The 16921-nt window shown below is 35.8% G+C and overlaps 1 protein-coding gene across 1 annotated transcript in view; it reads left to right on the forward strand.

Moving 5' to 3' along the window:
* Positions 1-1823: 1823 nt before the first annotated feature.
* The window catches only part of kcnq1 (potassium channel, voltage gated KQT-like subfamily Q, member 1), a 68877-nt gene continuing 53779 nt past the window's right edge, over positions 1824-16921 (forward strand). The window contains exons 1-2 of the mRNA XM_015397563.1: positions 1824-2470; positions 10494-10584. Of these exons, the coding sequence (XP_015253049.1) occupies positions 2118-2470; positions 10494-10584 (444 nt within the window). The 5' untranslated portion in view covers positions 1824-2117. The remainder of the gene's footprint in view (positions 2471-10493; positions 10585-16921) is intronic.

Here is a 16921-nt window from a genome sequence, read left to right on the forward strand (position 1 = left end):
CTAATTAAATAAACAATTAAAGTTACTACCAAGCCCTGATGTACAGTAATGGTACACATATTCAAAAACAAAGATACAGCTATTACAGTAAAGTAATTTGGTACAGTACCCATGAAAACCAAACAAATGGAGTATTGTGTTTAACCTAAATCCATTCAATCATATACTGTATGTGCAGAACCAAGAATGCTATATTGCAGTTCCTCACACAACTTAAAAAAAAATGATACCAAATCAGAACTAACCAGGGAGGAATAAGGAATAAAGAAAGATTTACTCAACCTGAGCCATAAAAGAGGATTTATCAACAATAATAAGGTATCCAGAGTACAGTAGTTCAATCCACACTGAGGGCAATTACTTGTGTAAAAAATGTCAAGCCTATTGTAAACATTACAGATAATGGAGACAGATCTGTAACATCCATTGAATTAGAACTCTCTCTGTACAGTAGGAATATGCTACGATGAGATGGTGTTTACTAAATAGTTGTACATAGAGCATTCAGGTATAAATAGTACGCCAATATGTAGGTAAGGTTTATTAATTTATAAAAAGCCCTTTTACACAAACAAAGTAACAAAGCACTGTACAGAAAGATAACATTAAGATATAAATGAAAAATCTGGTTTTCAATTGTTTGGTTAATTGTTCAACAATTTAGGAGTCAATGTCTACAAGTATAAAAACAACTCGTAAGTGATGTGTTTTTCCCTCTAAAATAAGTAAAGTACGATTTCAAATTTCTTAACACCATTTGTCATTATTGCACTGTTGCACAGTGAATCTTTTCATACATTGGTTATATGTCTTCTTATATCACCTCCATTAAAAAAAATCCAAACAACTCCTTAGTGAGTTTTATGCTTTCCTCTTTTGAATTTTTACAATAGAGAATTAAATTAAATTAATTTCAGAAATTTAAAAATCTACCCATAGGTATAGAAAACAAAAGATATGTTTTACTTTTGCAAAAAAGAAGAGAATTTACTGAAAAACCAACATTTGTACCAAACTAAGAATAATTCACTGATAAAAAAGAACTTAAAATCCCAGCTCTCTTTGGTAAAAACATGTGGATTTCCATGTAAGGATCTAACAAAACAAAAAAACTCTCTTAAATGCTTTAAAACTTTTGCTTTTTCTGTTTTAGATAATATATTTAGGTCGAAACATCACAAAATCGACTGGAATCCAGCTCACTAATGATTTCAGTTTAAGTTATTGAAGTGTGGTTTCCTCCACCTGTTAAACATGTCTGTTGAATTACCTCCTTAATATCAAGTCAAGTTCTCCAGAGTCCTGTTAATGACCTAATTATTCGACTCAGGTGTGTTGAAAGGACTCATTTAAAGGATGCACAGCAGACCTCAAGGACTGCAATCGAAGAGCTCAGTGGTATAGTGTCCAAAGAAAGCCCTTTTTAGCCAGTGTTCTTAACTACTTTGTCAACTTATTCTGATTATTGATATTCAGTAACATCTTAAAAGTGACAAGTTGTTAGTGTGACAAATAATATCTAAACTGAGGTAGAGGAATTGGGGGAAAAAAAGATTATTGCTTGTAGGTTCAACTTCATTAAAATGTGATCTCAATTGGAAATTTAAAATCATAATATGATTAATTTGCAAAAATCCTTATGCACACATTTGACCACATTGTAAATAAAGTATATGGTTTGAGAAGACAGTAAAAAGGTCCAATAGTTCATAAGAGGCCAGAGCTCGTTCCACTGTTCAGCAGTACATCATACAGTTGGCTTATAACTGAACAGCTGGCAGCCCACAGCGCACTGCCTGGTGACAGCACTCAAGGCTGATAAGCATTAGAAGAGGTAAGGGACACTCGTTCAAGTCTGGGACCTGTCATTTCCTGGACAATCTAGAGTGCTGGAAAGTTGTTCCCAGGACGAGAGGGAGAAGAAAAATCACCTGGTGATCCAGAGCATTAATAACAGTTTATAGTCGCCTAGAGTTTTATGCGTCTTGGTGCGATCAGGCGCGAACAGAAGGTGAGCGCACATGGGCGAACATTTGTCACTTTAAACCAGTGACCGGAAAAAAACAGTCTGTGAAAAAAAAAAAGTTAAACTGAAGAAAAAGGGTAGAAAAAATTTCATGTCCATGTTTTCCGCTCCCGGTGAGGAGAATTCTATGAAGTCGAGGAAGTTTTCAGGAGTGGCGCGTGGAACAAGACCCCCAGATTTGGAGCTGTGGGAAAACACAGTCAGTGCGCCTGGATCAGGAGCAGCTGCGGGCGAAGAGAGGATGCAAGAGGAAGGCAGCTCCCCTGTAGGAGCCCCCCCTGTTCACCTGCAAACCTACCTGTCTCATCCCCGGATGTCCGTGCGGATGTCGGTGTACAGCACAGGGCTCCGTCCGGCGCTCAGCCGCGCCTACATCCAGGGACGCGTGTATAACTTTCTGGAAAGGCCATCTGGCTGGAAGTGCTTCATGTATCACTTCACAGTGTGAGTGCTTTCTTTTAAATTTTATTTACATAAGCTCTTGGATCCTGTGGGTATTTAGTGGGATAATTGTAGACAGATCCAAATTAAACAGGGAGTTAGTTGCGCTTGCAGAATGTTGCAATGGAAGATCTCCTAACTAAGAGCTAATCCTTTGAAAGGAAGATGATGCTCAGATAGAAATGCATCTCCAGTTTCCTTTGGGAAGGTATTAAAGGCCGCTTATTGTAGCCATAAAAACTAGAAATGTGTAAAAAAAAAAATGTCTTAAGAATATGGGAGCACTGAAAACATATCTTTACCAAGAGATATTTTTACCAAGGATTCACCATAATTTCCCATTGACATTTTATGGATTGCATTCAGATCCTTAAAAAAAGACCCAATCCCTTCAGACAGATGCAGTTTTATCACGACTAATAAAACGTTTCTGTGCATTACAGGCCAAAAAACCAAATGTAAAATGAATATTTCTGTCTTGTGTTGCTGCAATCCACCTCCATAAAACTCACAGGCTTAAAACTGGAAGCATATGATAACCAGTCAGAGGTTTTGGAATGTGGGATATGATTTTCCAGTACACCCCCATGTGTGTTGTCCATCCCCACTTGCTGGCACTGATAGCAGGCAGCTAAACTTGGCAGGGTGCAAGCTGCAGGCGGAGGTAACTGCCCGGTCTCGCCCTGCCACCCTGTGACCCTCCGGTGTCAGTGGGGACACAGAGGAATGCAGCCTGTCAGAGAGGGTTAGAATCTCAGTGACTCAAAGGGAGCATGAGGAAGCGTAATGCATCCCTTGCAGATTTAAACAGCACGTGCTGAGAGCATTGCTGCTCCAATATTGTATGGTTGACAGAAGGCTTTTTTCAGTTGTTCAAAATTATGTATTAATTAGTATAATAAGTTTTTCAAAGTATAACTTGAAGCAACCACTATGGTTTTGGTATATGGTTGTAAACGTTCCATTTTGAATTTATTGATGTATAGGGGAACAGTTCTCACTGACTATTTATATTATATGTTTCTCTAAGGTTTCTGTTTGCTGTAGATTATCTCCCTTTCTTCTGAAAAACAAATACCTGCAATCTTATTTGAGGTTTCCTTTTTCCCCAATATTCTGACTTTTCTGGCCTTATGGTTTAATGAAATTGGCCTTTCTCAACTCCCCCCCGTAAAACAAGTATGCCGGTTGCTTTTTTATTGATTGTAGTCGCTTAACAGTTTGAAAGACTGGAAAAGGTCAATGATTGTGATGCCACATGTCGAAAAATGAAATTGTGATTTTGTACAAGAAATTATGATGAAAGGGAACATGTATGATTTCAGTGGCTCATATTCTGAAATGTGTTTTTGTTTGTCCACTAAATAAACAAGGTCAGAGGGAAGTAAAGAAGATAGTTCATTGCCCTTTCAATTGACAGTACTGGGAAATACAGCCTTGGTTTAAATTGAAAGGAAGCAGATTTTCTCTCAAACGGTTGGCAACCACATACAAGGCTTTGTGGAAGCATTCAAACTATATACTGAACCTTTCCACATTTTGTCAAGTTATAATCACAAACTTCAACTTAGCTTATTGATGTAACATTTGTTAAATCGACACAAAGTTGAAAATTTATTTCTGATAAATGTCAGAATGGCCTCCTAAAATATATTTACCTTTCTTGGCATATAAAACTTAATTTTTACTGGTATCATTTTGGCTTTTCTACTGTCTAAAATTCAGTTTCTACTTTCATCTCCATTGTTGCTAAATGTGTGCTTAGAGTGGTGGACTGTTGTAGAGTCAATAACAAAACGCAAGTGAATATCTTCGCCACAAGCTCAGTTGGAGGATTGTGTCATGCAAGTGAATGACTCGATGCAATTAGCTGGTTTTCATTAGATAAAAACTTTTTACCAGCATGACTGCTTGATCTGATTGAATTGTCTCTGGCAGTTCCTTGTCTGTCTGTCTGTCTGTCTGTATGTCTGTCTGTATGTCTGTCTGTCTTTCTGCCTGTCTATCCATCCATCCATCCATCCATCCATCCATCCATCCATCCATCCATCCATCCATCCATCCATCCATCCATCCATCCATCCATCCATATCTGTATATATGTATATATGTATGTTTAGCTTCCTGAATATAAATTTGTCATGCTACAGTGTGCTTTCCCCTAGACCATGCATACATATTTTATAATTTTTGTTTTAGTAAAATTTTCTTTATGTTTCTTTGGTAGTGACAAATGGCTAAATAGAATGTTTTGGTCAGCAGGAGCATGGATTCATCCCACATGCTGAGCATGGATGTGTCAGCTGGGAGAGTTAAAAGAAAACGGATATCACAAAGTGTTTTTCAGACTCAGCCCCATTAAACTGAACCACTTATTCTGACAAACAGTCTGTTCAGACATACATCAATGATTTTACAAAATAAAATAAGAGATCAGAAAATATTTGTCTTTATGAGAGACACATATTGAATGTTTGTGCATTTCCAGCTAGCATAAAGAGATATAAATCAGCATTTTTTTTTATTTGCCTTTTTCTTTTTGGTCTTTGGTCCCTTCCGAAACGTTATCTTTAAGCATCCTGCATTTGGCTAAGCAGAATGAATAAATCTAATAATAAACAAAAACATTCTTTGAAGTTTTGCTCCTGGTATTTTCTTTTAGATATCTGATAAGGTTTGAACAGATAGCCTGACAAAAAACACAAATTTCTATGTTGTAGCCTTACAGTACATCAATTTAGTTTTTTTCTTTGTTTTCTAATTTAATGGAAATATAGCAGCTTTTTTTCTAATAAGCTGCATAACCTCCAGTTATGGTCTCCTTTTTTTGCTTCAACATACGCTATAGAACAGACTGCGGGGGCATCTGTCTATATCCTACTATATAGCATGAATACTTTGAGGTTTTGTTTGGAGTTCAGTGGAGCTTGTGTTCCTGAGCCAATATATTATTTTGTTGTTGCTACACCAAGCCCAGGGGTGCAAAGAAGAGACACAGAGGCTGTATTTTCTAAGGGTATTGAGGTAAGGGCATTGTTATATGAAGGAGCAGTGAGTGGTGAGGAAAAGACAGGTCAGAAAGTCTTTGTTAAATAAAAAGTTAAGCAGAAATCCAAGCTCATCATTCTGGCCTTGTTTATATTCATAAGCATGGCAAATACTGCAAAATAGATTAGATAGGGCATGATTGAAAAAACTAAATGGCTGTTGCCACATCAGAATGACTATTTGGAGATTTCCCCCTGCTGTTGTTTCGCATTTATATTATATTTTGTCATCATCTCTGTCACATGTATAATAGAGTAAACATGAATTGACCAATGAATTAATGTTTTGCCAACTATTTTAAATTGAATTTATAAGAAGACAAAGAGGCTTTCATTTACATTTGCAACATCCTGGGGACAGAATTTAGGGGGACTCCAGTGTCATTTTTACTGCGTTGTCTTGTCTCCTTGTTTAGTCATTTCAGACAGGACCATCTGCTTTAGTGGTGTTATCCAGCAGCCCTGTACAGATCCTTCCTCCGTCTTTTATCTGTGTTGACGTGTGGTGTGCACGTTTGTGACTGTGTGTATGTGTTCGTTCAAAAGGGGGGCTATTTGAATTCCTGGCTGAACTTCAATAAATGGCAAGCAGTAGCAAGACGTGATAAGGGTCTTCATGGTGCAAACAAAACTGTTGCTACACATAGTTGCCATTGAGTCTTGCTGTATTGGATTAATTGTAATTATTTTATGCAAAGGACCTCTACTCAAAAACAACCAATTTCTGGTTACTGTTTAAAATTAATGGAATATTTTCTTTTAGTTAAAGTACAACATATTAGAATTATAAAAAGAAATGAATCATGCATTTGATTAGATTTGACATACTGGCAAAGTGTTAAAAATAAAAAGATTTTAAAAAAATGTTTGGCACAAAGCTATTTTCTATTAAGTATCATGATGTGTCACTAAATGAGCACAAAGTTGAAATGACAGAATATTCTTTTTAATGGTGTAGTTTGCAAGTGTGTCGGTTTCGTGGTGTTAGTAAGCTGTCTAATAAATGTGCATGAACCACTCATTAGACTCAAAAAGGGTTTAAGAATTTTAAGTATGATAAGGTGACAGAGGGACCTTGGAGGAAATGCTTTAAGAACTGGATAATCACAGAGGATCTGAAAGAATAACAAAGGGTGATAATATTGTTACTGTTATTGAAGTAATGGTTCCAGATAGACCTACTTAAGTGGTTGAGGTTTTCCACCAGGAAGGGTGGTGGAGTCTTATCAGATCATCTGGAGAATATTGTTGAAAAGGACCTTCAGGTTTAACCCAGACTGATAGGATCCAGGTGAGATGGTGCGTTAAGAAATGGAAATGATGAGATAAGATTGAACAGTGACCAACAAGACTGACTGTAAGCTTACTATGATCAGTCCAGACCAGCACAGGATGTTTAGAGCCCCCCAGCCAATTAGCCAGTCTGTGAGGGCTAATTTCATAAGTTATTACCCAACATCCTAATTTCTTTCAGTGGGGGACAATCTACTGAAATAAAAAATAAATAAATAAAAAAACACAGGAACAATGTTTACCATTCAAGGTAGAACATTGAGAAAAGACTGCTTCGACCTCCAAATTGGAGGCTTTGACCTCTTAAGAAAACAGTATCTATGGGTCGGCTGTATGGGTGAATAAGGCAAACCTTTTTTTTAAAGCAGTGAAAGCAGAATCTGCTCTTGAGCTCAACAGGAATGGAATTTTGTTGTAGGTGAAAGCAGTAATCGGGCAGACTTGAAGGCAGTTTTCCTTTCATTCCCCTGGTAATTGGGACAAAATGATAGGAGTGAAGTTTAACAAAGTCAAGTTTAACGAGGTGGTTGCTTCTTGTACTGATTCAAAAGATGAAAGATTAAACATTAATATCATAACCTCTGACTGGTTATCATATTAGTGGTAAAATTAGTGGAAAAGGCAACCACCCTTTATGATGGTCATCTGGATTAGACCTCTATAAACTATACAGGGCTTAAGGGAAACACTGTTGTTGCTTACAAAAAAAGAAAACTGCCAATCAAAAGTAGGAAGAATGAGCTCTGCTCACAGATGTCATTTAGGGGTATTAATAGTATAATGTAAATGTTACCATTATGATGCTTAGTGTTATGTGTGGGGTCCATGTCCGTCTGCTCCTCAGTGATAAGATGGACTTACTCTTCAGTAAATCTAGTTGTTCATGTTACCATTTCCAAATTCAGCAGTGTGTTTTTTACAGCCACATGATTTCTGCTCTAGAGAACAGCAGTTCATTGAGAGTTATTTTCTAACTTGGTTGGTAAATGAACAGGATCTACTGTATGGATTAACAAGAGCAAAGGAGATTTAAGGGACAATCTAGGTAAATACTCTCTATTAATCCTGAGGTTTATAGTATTTAATACTAATTTGAAAGTTAATTATTGCCTTGGAGAAACTTTAGTGTTTCATTTATCTCTACTGCTTGCTTTTATTTTTCATAGTTATTTTAGCATACACAGCTCGAAAGGCCATAAGGAGAAATAAGAAAGCCTTTTGTGACACATGACACACAGATCAACTTAAAGAGATAAGAAATATATTGCTTCCTTTGCAAGTGTACTGTAAGTGGCTGCTCACTTGATAAGTGGGTAGCACTGCTGCCTTGCAGTAAGAAGGTTCCAGGTTTGATTCCCAGCCCAGGGTCTTTCTGGATTGAGCCTCAAATGTTCTCCCTGAAAATGCATGGGTTCTCTCTGGGTACGGTTAGCCTAATTGGCTTCTCTAAATTCTCTTTAGGTGTGAGTGTGTGTGTGAATGGTTTTTTGTCTCTATATTGCCCTGCGCTGCACTTGTGACTTGTTCAGGGTGTACCCTGCCTCTCGCCCATTGACAGCTGGAGCACCAGCACCCCTCGTGAATCCGCTTGGGATAAGCATGACAGAAAATTATTAGTGAAAAAATCTGTCTTTGTGTTTTATAATTAGAAAAACGTCAGAAGAATGTGAATTGCATGCACAAAAAGCACTGGCAGTTAGTTTCATTATTTTGTCAGCCTTTTGGGTAAACCGGTCCTCCAGAAAGGCAATAAAGGCTAAAACTCAATGAAGATTATTCACATGAAGAGTTTGTAAGTCCTTGAAAAAGCTGGTAAAAGCATTGACTGTATACAAACATGTATTTCAGGCCCTGAAGCTCCCCCATTGTTTAGGTACTCTTGAATAAATAATTTACAATGGAAGGATAAAAGATCAGGGGCGAATGGAGCTTTTCTTTGCCATGTGTTCTTTCTCTACCCCATGTTGCTCAATTTATTTTGCACATTAGTCCAGAGTATCAATTTCCTGGAATGTCTGGAAGCTATGGTGATGCACATGCCTACTTCAATGATGGTAGAGGATCTTGTACATCTGTGGTTAAAATCTATTGGAAACATAAATTAAACACCTTTGGGATTGGGTGAAAAAATAGATGGGTATGCACTAGACTAATTTGCAGTAACTACATGATACTATTGCTTTAATATAGATTGAGATTTCTGCAGAATGTTTCTGAAAACTTGTTTAAACTGGGCTATAAGAGATTAAGTTTTGTTTGAAGGCAACAATGAATCTAAGTGAGGCTTACCTAATAACCAAACTTTTTTTTTACCTAACTTTTATATATGGTCTAAAGTAAATAACTGCAAAAACAATGCTATGTCTTGGATCACTCCGCAATTAGAGACAAACTAATTTCTGTAGATGCCAGTTATTAATTCATTTAATTCCTCTGTTAGATTGTTGGCTATAAAAAATGTATTGGATCTCATTGAAACCATGCATTTTTAATTTCATTCTAACAGTATACTGCTTTCAATGTAGGCTAGAACTAAAGAAGCTTTTGGGTTATTTCACATTCTTCTATTTTATTCACTTGTTCTAGCTTTTATCCTACCATTTCCTGACACCTCTTGTCAGCAGATATGTGTTTGTCCTTGCTTCAATATCAACTGTTCTGCAAAAGTCCATAAAGAGAAATAGTACATTTCCTATTAGATCTTGTAAATAGATGAACTGCCAGAAAACCTTTATCCAAATTTCAGTGTGATGACAGAGCTAAAACTCACGCAGTTTAAACAAAAACAGGAACGCTGCCTCCTCTTGGTGGGCTGAAACACATGAAGGCAATAATATACGTTTATAAGGGCTTGTGAATGATATTGCACTACAGACTTTTTACCAGACTTTCTCTTCTTCAGTTGAAAGGGATCCCTCATACTGACTTTCATGTAAAGCTCTGAGAAAAAGCGTATACATGGGAGCCAATTGATAGATTTAATTTTCATGTTACATGTGCACTTCAGAAAAAAACGTTACCTCATAACATTCAAATGTCAAAAACATGTTCATATGAGACTTATAAATTCCTTTCATCCCTAAAATTATAATCCCTGTCAGAACTGGATTCCTCTGGATGTTGCTTTTATTTGTCAAGAAGTGTCAAAACCGATTTAAGCCTTTGCTCCAAGTATTATGTTATTATTTTTCTCATAGGTTGAATGGGTTTAAAGATATTTTATTTCCACTTTTAAAGGACACATTTGTAAAAGTGTAATAAAAAATGGTAAAGATCTGATTTGGTATTTAGTTACAGGGTAAGTTGTAAACTCCAGTTGGATCTTGTGTGCTTTTTGACAAGCTTCACATGTGCTTTGCATTTAAATGCTTGAATTTTCAAAAAGTTCAGTTTTTTCATCAAAGGAATGTTTCCTAAGTCAGTCATATACTTGAACCAAACACCAAAGTTGAGTTAAGGCTGTTCACTTTTAATCAGAATCTGAAACATTGACATAAATATGAGATTGAGTAGATTCATGTTTGCCTAACTTGACAGTCTGCACACAAGATAACACTTTGATTTTAGGAGGGCTGTTTATTGGTATAGAAGATTAGTTCAGTTGAATTACAGATTTAATAAATAGAAAGTGACTTTTTTCATAAACAACATTCCACTCAAGACATCTTCTTCTTTGATCTATACAGGTTCCTCATAGTGCTGGCGTGTCTGATCCTTAGTGTCCTCTCTACCATCGACCAATTCCAGGCTCTGGCTCATACAACTCTCTTCTGGGTGGTAAGTCGAGATTCAAAGGTTTTTGACACCTTTGATAACCAGCTGCTAACAAAGTTAATCTAAGAAAGAAAAAATAGGACTGCGGTATAAACAGTGCTACAACACTGAAGCACAATGAAAATCATAATGTACAATATATCAATGAGAAATGAATGGCAGGGCAACAGATCATTTAAGTGCTGTAATCTGAGTTGAAGAAAAATAACAAAAGACACATTATTTACAAATATATTAGATATATGGACTAGTATTTTAAGCCTAATTTAGAAATGTTGAAATAATAATGATAACATTTGGCAATGGAAACAAAATGCAAAAAACATTGAATGAATGTCAGGAAGCTTATTAGGCTTACTAGTAGGGCAGCTTGTAATGAATTGTTTAACTGTTTAAACAATTAATTGTTTAATTTAATTGTTAATAGGATTAACAGGCATAAAGGCTTCTTAACATAATTCTGATTGTATATACATCTACATAATGTGTTTTACATGGTTAATTGGGTTACTGGAATAAGGGTCTATGATGCACGATCCAGTTTATTTATGATCCATCCAATACCAATACCTTGGCTGAGCTTGTCCTAACTAATGTTGTGGATTTATATTATATTCAATTCGGGTTGGATGCCATATTTATGTTGTGAATAACTGTTATATTCTATTCCCAGCCAGCTGGGAATTTATATTTCTGAGACTTTAAGATGAGTATTGTCCTCCCTGATAGGGGTGGTAAAATATCTTATTTAATCAGATATTATTTGGGCTGTTAAATATTGTTTATGAACCCACGCCCTATTAGCTGTGTGATAGAACAAATAAATGAAAGAGTGATTTGAGTTCAAATCATAGTCAGTTACCGGTAATTCTGCACATACATGGAATAAATTCACCACAACTTCTGTTTAAAATATAAGAGTTCATTAACTAAAGTCATTCAGCTCAAAGTCAAAACTCTTAACTAAAACTAGTGGAACTCAACTAAACTAAACTACTATGAACAAAGAGGAAGGGGAAACATGGTTGAAAACCATATTACAGTTTAAGATGGACTACAGCAATGCACTTTATGTGCATTAGTCAACGAGCTCTCTCCCATCTGCAGTTAGTCCAAACACAGTGGCTTTTTTTTTAACAGGAACCAGAAAACATCTCCCATCTCTGCACTGGCTCCCTGTTTGTTTTAGAATTGATCTTAAGATTTTACTGATTGTGTTTAGAGTTTTGAATGGGATGACTCCTCAATGCATTACCAATCATCTCCAGATTTACTTTCCAGCATGTACTCTGAGGTCTGAGGGCTATCTTCAAATAGTATGGCCTAAGAAGAGTCTTGAAGCCAGAGGGGACAGAGCCTTTTCTGTAGTTGGCCCCAGACTTTTGAATACTTTGTCAGAGGCGTAGCCAGAAAGGGTGGACAGGCAATAACCAATGTACACTCAGGGATGGCCGACAGGCACCAGAACCTCAGGGTCGATCTACACTGTTCCAACAGGAAAATTAACAAGCACAACAGGCCTATTTTCTAAATAAAGACAAACTATACTTTCCTACAACCTTTGCTAACAAATAGACGCATATTTTTAAACATCCGTGCTTTCTAGATAAAAAGTAAAATGGATACAATTCTTTCAGGTTTGAGTTCTGGGGCAAACATATCTTCCTTTCTCATTACTTACCTACTTTTATTAACAATTATTCTGCATGCAATTGATATTTACAAGTACTTATATCTACATAAATTTATTATTTAATAAGTTTTTATGAAAATAGTTATTTATCTATGATTTCACTGAAGACTCCTGAATGATTTTCAGAGACACATCCTTTTCTCTTTACCCCATATATCACAAAAGCTAGTTCTGAAAAGAGCATTAATAATCATCTTTAATGTTAGTATATTGATGTGCATAATTAACCACATTGTGTTTGTAAATATATGAAAAATTTGAATGTTTTGAATATTCCACTTCAGAGTATTATTGCTGCCACAGTCTGTATTAAAGGGGAAAAAATGGTAGGTGTGGCTACAGGAGTGGCTAATGATTTGCTAAGGGTGGCCATGGCCACCCCTGGACCCCCATCTAGCTCCGCCACTGTACTTTGTCCCTCCATATATTAACAGCCTCCAGAGAGGAGTGTTTCAATTCGTGTCTTACGACCGAGTTTTGCTCTTTAGCTTTTAACACCTCATAACTGTGTCATCCTTTGTGTCCTTTTCATTTATTTATGTATTTTAAACTTTTACTGTTTTATTGTGTGTTTTTGTTTTTTTGGTTTGTTTTTATGTATACCACATAGAATTTTTTGTTGTTGTTAAATGTGCTATATAAATAAAGTCGATTGGATTGATTGGATTGGATTAATGGCTTATAATAATGTTACCGTAATTCCTCTAATAATGGCCTGTATTCCATTAGTGGCCGGGACTCTAACAGTGGCCGGTCTCGCTGTCGGCGGAGGTAAACAGTGGCCAGCCTCGTATACAGGCCGGGGCTATAATTAGAACCAATGATGTTTCTGGGCAGTCCTCAACAACTTGTGATAGTAACATACAAGTACCACAGGGGGCAATAATTGTTCTTTTTTAATAAATTAACGTAGTATTTTATAGGTTCAAAGAGACACAAAATCTTTTTTTTATTCATTCCACTGGTAGTCTGTTTTGCTCAAACAGAAATAGAGGCCTGCCTCTAATTATTGCCTCCTTCCAATAATGGCCTGGACCAAGATGTACCTGAGTGAAATAAAGGCCCTGTCCTATATTAGAGGATTTAGGGTAGTTGTAGCTTTAATGACCAAATTAATGTTTCCTCAAGTGAACAGTTTATTGAATGATTTTGGATGATTTAAGAATAAACTTAACTTAACTTAGCTGTGACATTCTCTTAATGTTAATCTAGCCACAAACTTTTTCATCCAGAGTTTTAACACTCATTGAGGTACTTAAGCAGCATGATATGTATTATATTGTAATTTTTACATTGAATTCACACTCCTTTATTTAGAAATGGTAACACAGGTTTTAAAAAATGGATTTAGAAAATTGTGTCCCAATATAATTAATACTCAAAATTCACCAGCTCAGAGAAAGAAATTTGAAAAATGACTATCAAAATACTATCAAATACTCATCTAACACATAATATGCAATTCGGGTTTAAGGACCTAATTTAGAGCAATGAGGTTTTACAAGAGCACTAGAGGCAATGGGTTTTATAACACATTTGCTATATATAATACATTTGTGCTGATATAATATAATAATTGATCCCAAATATAATTAATATCTGATAAAAGGTGGTAGATAACGATAAAATTTATTTTAACTTGCATCATTATTGTGTCGTTTGCTTAATATTTTGACTGAAGTTCAACATTTTAGTAGAACAATGAAAGAATAGTGAAATACATGTTTTTGTCCACAACTCTTCATGATAAGCAGTGATTGTTATAAAATATACAATATTCAGAAAAAGAGAACAAGGTTTACAATGGAATAAAATATTGAACAGTTTTACAGGTTAAAATGTAAAAAAAAATAATAAACATAAACTGTTTATTCCTTTATAAGTTGCAAAGGTTTGTTGAGATTTAAATCACTGCTACAGCAGTTTTTTTTTATGTTGTGTTGCCTTAATTTATGGGATATGCTCTTTAGATTTATTGTATTTTACTGATTTTTAACTTGAAGCCAGGTTTCAAAGCTAGGAGTATTCAAACAGTTGTAAAACTACCGTCTTTTTTTTTTCAAGCATGTCTGTGAGTAATGACCATATTTATATTTTGTTCTAATATTATAGATAGGTTTTAAATTATCAATAAAATAATCAATCAATCAGTCACATCGTTAACTTCCACTTGTATGATATTCTCTTTGAATCATCAATTATTAAACTTGAGTTTCCTAAAAGCAATTTTATTTCACAGGATCAAATATCCCACCAAAAAGAAACAAAAAAAACAAACAAAAAAGAAATGTTTTTACGGAACCATATAACTGCTTTTTTACAAACCATTTCACTGTGTCTTGCTGGCTTAACGGAGCAAACACAACTTCTCTAAAATCAATAAGGAAAGGGATAAACTTTACCCCAAGCTGCTCAGCCTGAGAACTGTTGGGTGATGGGTGAGTGCCTCAAACCCAGATAAAAGAAAACTCATAAAAGGGGTAAATGAGAGCTGAGGATTTTCTTTCCCAGAAATGAAGTGTTGCATCTGACAAGTTCACCTTGGACTAAGGATATTTGGATCAGAACATAATGGACGCTTCATGACAGGCTACATTAGAGAGGAAAATCCTAAATCGATGTTAGTGTCTTTATAAGGAAAACCATAACTTTGTGGGTGAGGTCTTGTTATATTTAATCATCTCACAATCATGAAAAATAAATTTTCTTGTTAAAATGATTTTCTACCAGAGGTTTCCCTTTAAGAGATGTTTAATTTTCCTATTTTTCTTTTCTTTGCAGAGAATGAATATTTAATGCTAACAGCTGAACCTTTAGAAATCTCAGAAATTCATCTGTTTAATTTTCTATCCCAGAGGTACTTTTTAGTACTCGCCACTTTCAAATTTAGAGATTTACTCTGACCCTCTTCCTCTTTCAATCTCTCATTCTCCACAGTATAACCCTGTCCTTTTGTCTTCTTTTTTTTCCTCCTTAACACTCAAGGTTAACAGAGACCATGCTGTCCGGTGCTTTGAGATGTTGCTCAGGCTGATGCGGGTCCAGCCAGATGCTCTAAACATTTATTTCTCCCTTTTAGAATACACTGTGTTGTGCAATTTTCTTCTTTTATTTAAAGAAATGAAAGTTAAATTATTTTTAAGTATTTTTATGAGATCTTAATGAAATATAAAATGTTTTACATATAATTTTACTCAGTGGTAAAGATAATATTTTTCCCATTGCTGATTTGTTTTTCTTCTTGCAAATTACATCAGTGGGAGGATAGACATTATTTTTGTGTGTAGTGGTTATTGATTTGGGGCAAATGGTGTTGCTATGAGGATTCCAGTGCCTCACAGCAACACCATTGCTGTGAGTAAGGACGTTACTTTGGTTGGAATCCAAAATGTATTGCTCTCATTGTGGTTTGGTAATAAGTCAAAAGTAAGAGCAGGAACAGGAAAAGGTAAGCCTACTGTTGTCAAGGTCTTACAATAATAGGGTAGAACAATTTTGCAGCATTTAGCATTTAAACCACATTACACTATTGAATTTTACTCACAAATGTCTTTTAACATTATTCTGAAAAAGGCTCATTTGGATTTAATATTTTTACTATGCAAACGTTATCTGTTGGACCTTGTAAATTGCCCAAACACATTTTCTATGATTGTCAAAAACTTGAATATATTTGAATATCTTTTATCTAAGATTGCTGATGGTTGCAAACACACTGCAAATACATAAACGAGCTTCAAATATAAAATGCACTGCAGAAAAAGATTGAATTATTTAAATACTAAATTAGATTATCATAGAAACGCATAAGACATGCAAAGGAAAACATAGAGGTGCTGTAAACATAGGAAATAGAGATAAACACAGAGCAAACCACTGCAAATACATAAAAGTGTCCCTAACACTTATATTAATCTCAAACACATACATCCATCCATTTTCCGTCACGCTTATCCAAAGGGGGCGTCGCGAGGGGTGCTGGTGCCTGTCATCAGCTGTCTACGGGCAAGAGGCAGGGTACACCCTGGACAGGTAATTTTTGGACTGTAGGAGGAAGCCGGAGTACCCGGAGAGGACCCACACATGCTCAGGGAGAACATGAAAACTCTATGTAGAAAAGCCCCATGCCAGAAATTGAACCCAGAACCTTCTTGCTGCAAGGCAGCAGTGCTACTCACTGCGCCAACAAGCAGCCCAATCTAAAACACACACACACATAAAATATATACAAAGGAAAATTGCAGCAAACACAAAAACAAATGTATTTCTGACAACTAGCATCTTCTTCGGATGTGAGTAACCACTAAAATGGCCGTAATTAGCGGTTATCACTCCCATAGAATGGCTCCAGGCTGTACCTCCTTTCTCTTGTAGTAGGTTTGTTATGGCTGATAATATGCAGCTTATTGCTGATAGTAACTGCTACGGCCATGTCTAAAACCTTAAGTTTCATTTTCTATTTACTTAGTTTATACTTTTTATCCACTTTATTTACAGCTCACCTTCTTAAAAAAAAACAACTACTGCATTTTCAAGCTTTACTTCGAGTGAATTCCGCATGTTTCAGTCACACGGATTTCATGTGGTGCTTAAAGGAATAGTACACCCACTCAGGACACTTGGAATACATTGGACGAGCAGTATGGA

This window comes from Cyprinodon variegatus, unplaced genomic scaffold (genome assembly GCF_000732505.1).
Source record: "Cyprinodon variegatus isolate N-32 unplaced genomic scaffold, C_variegatus-1.0 Scaffold871, whole genome shotgun sequence".
NCBI lineage: Eukaryota > Metazoa > Chordata > Actinopteri > Cyprinodontiformes > Cyprinodontidae > Cyprinodon > Cyprinodon variegatus.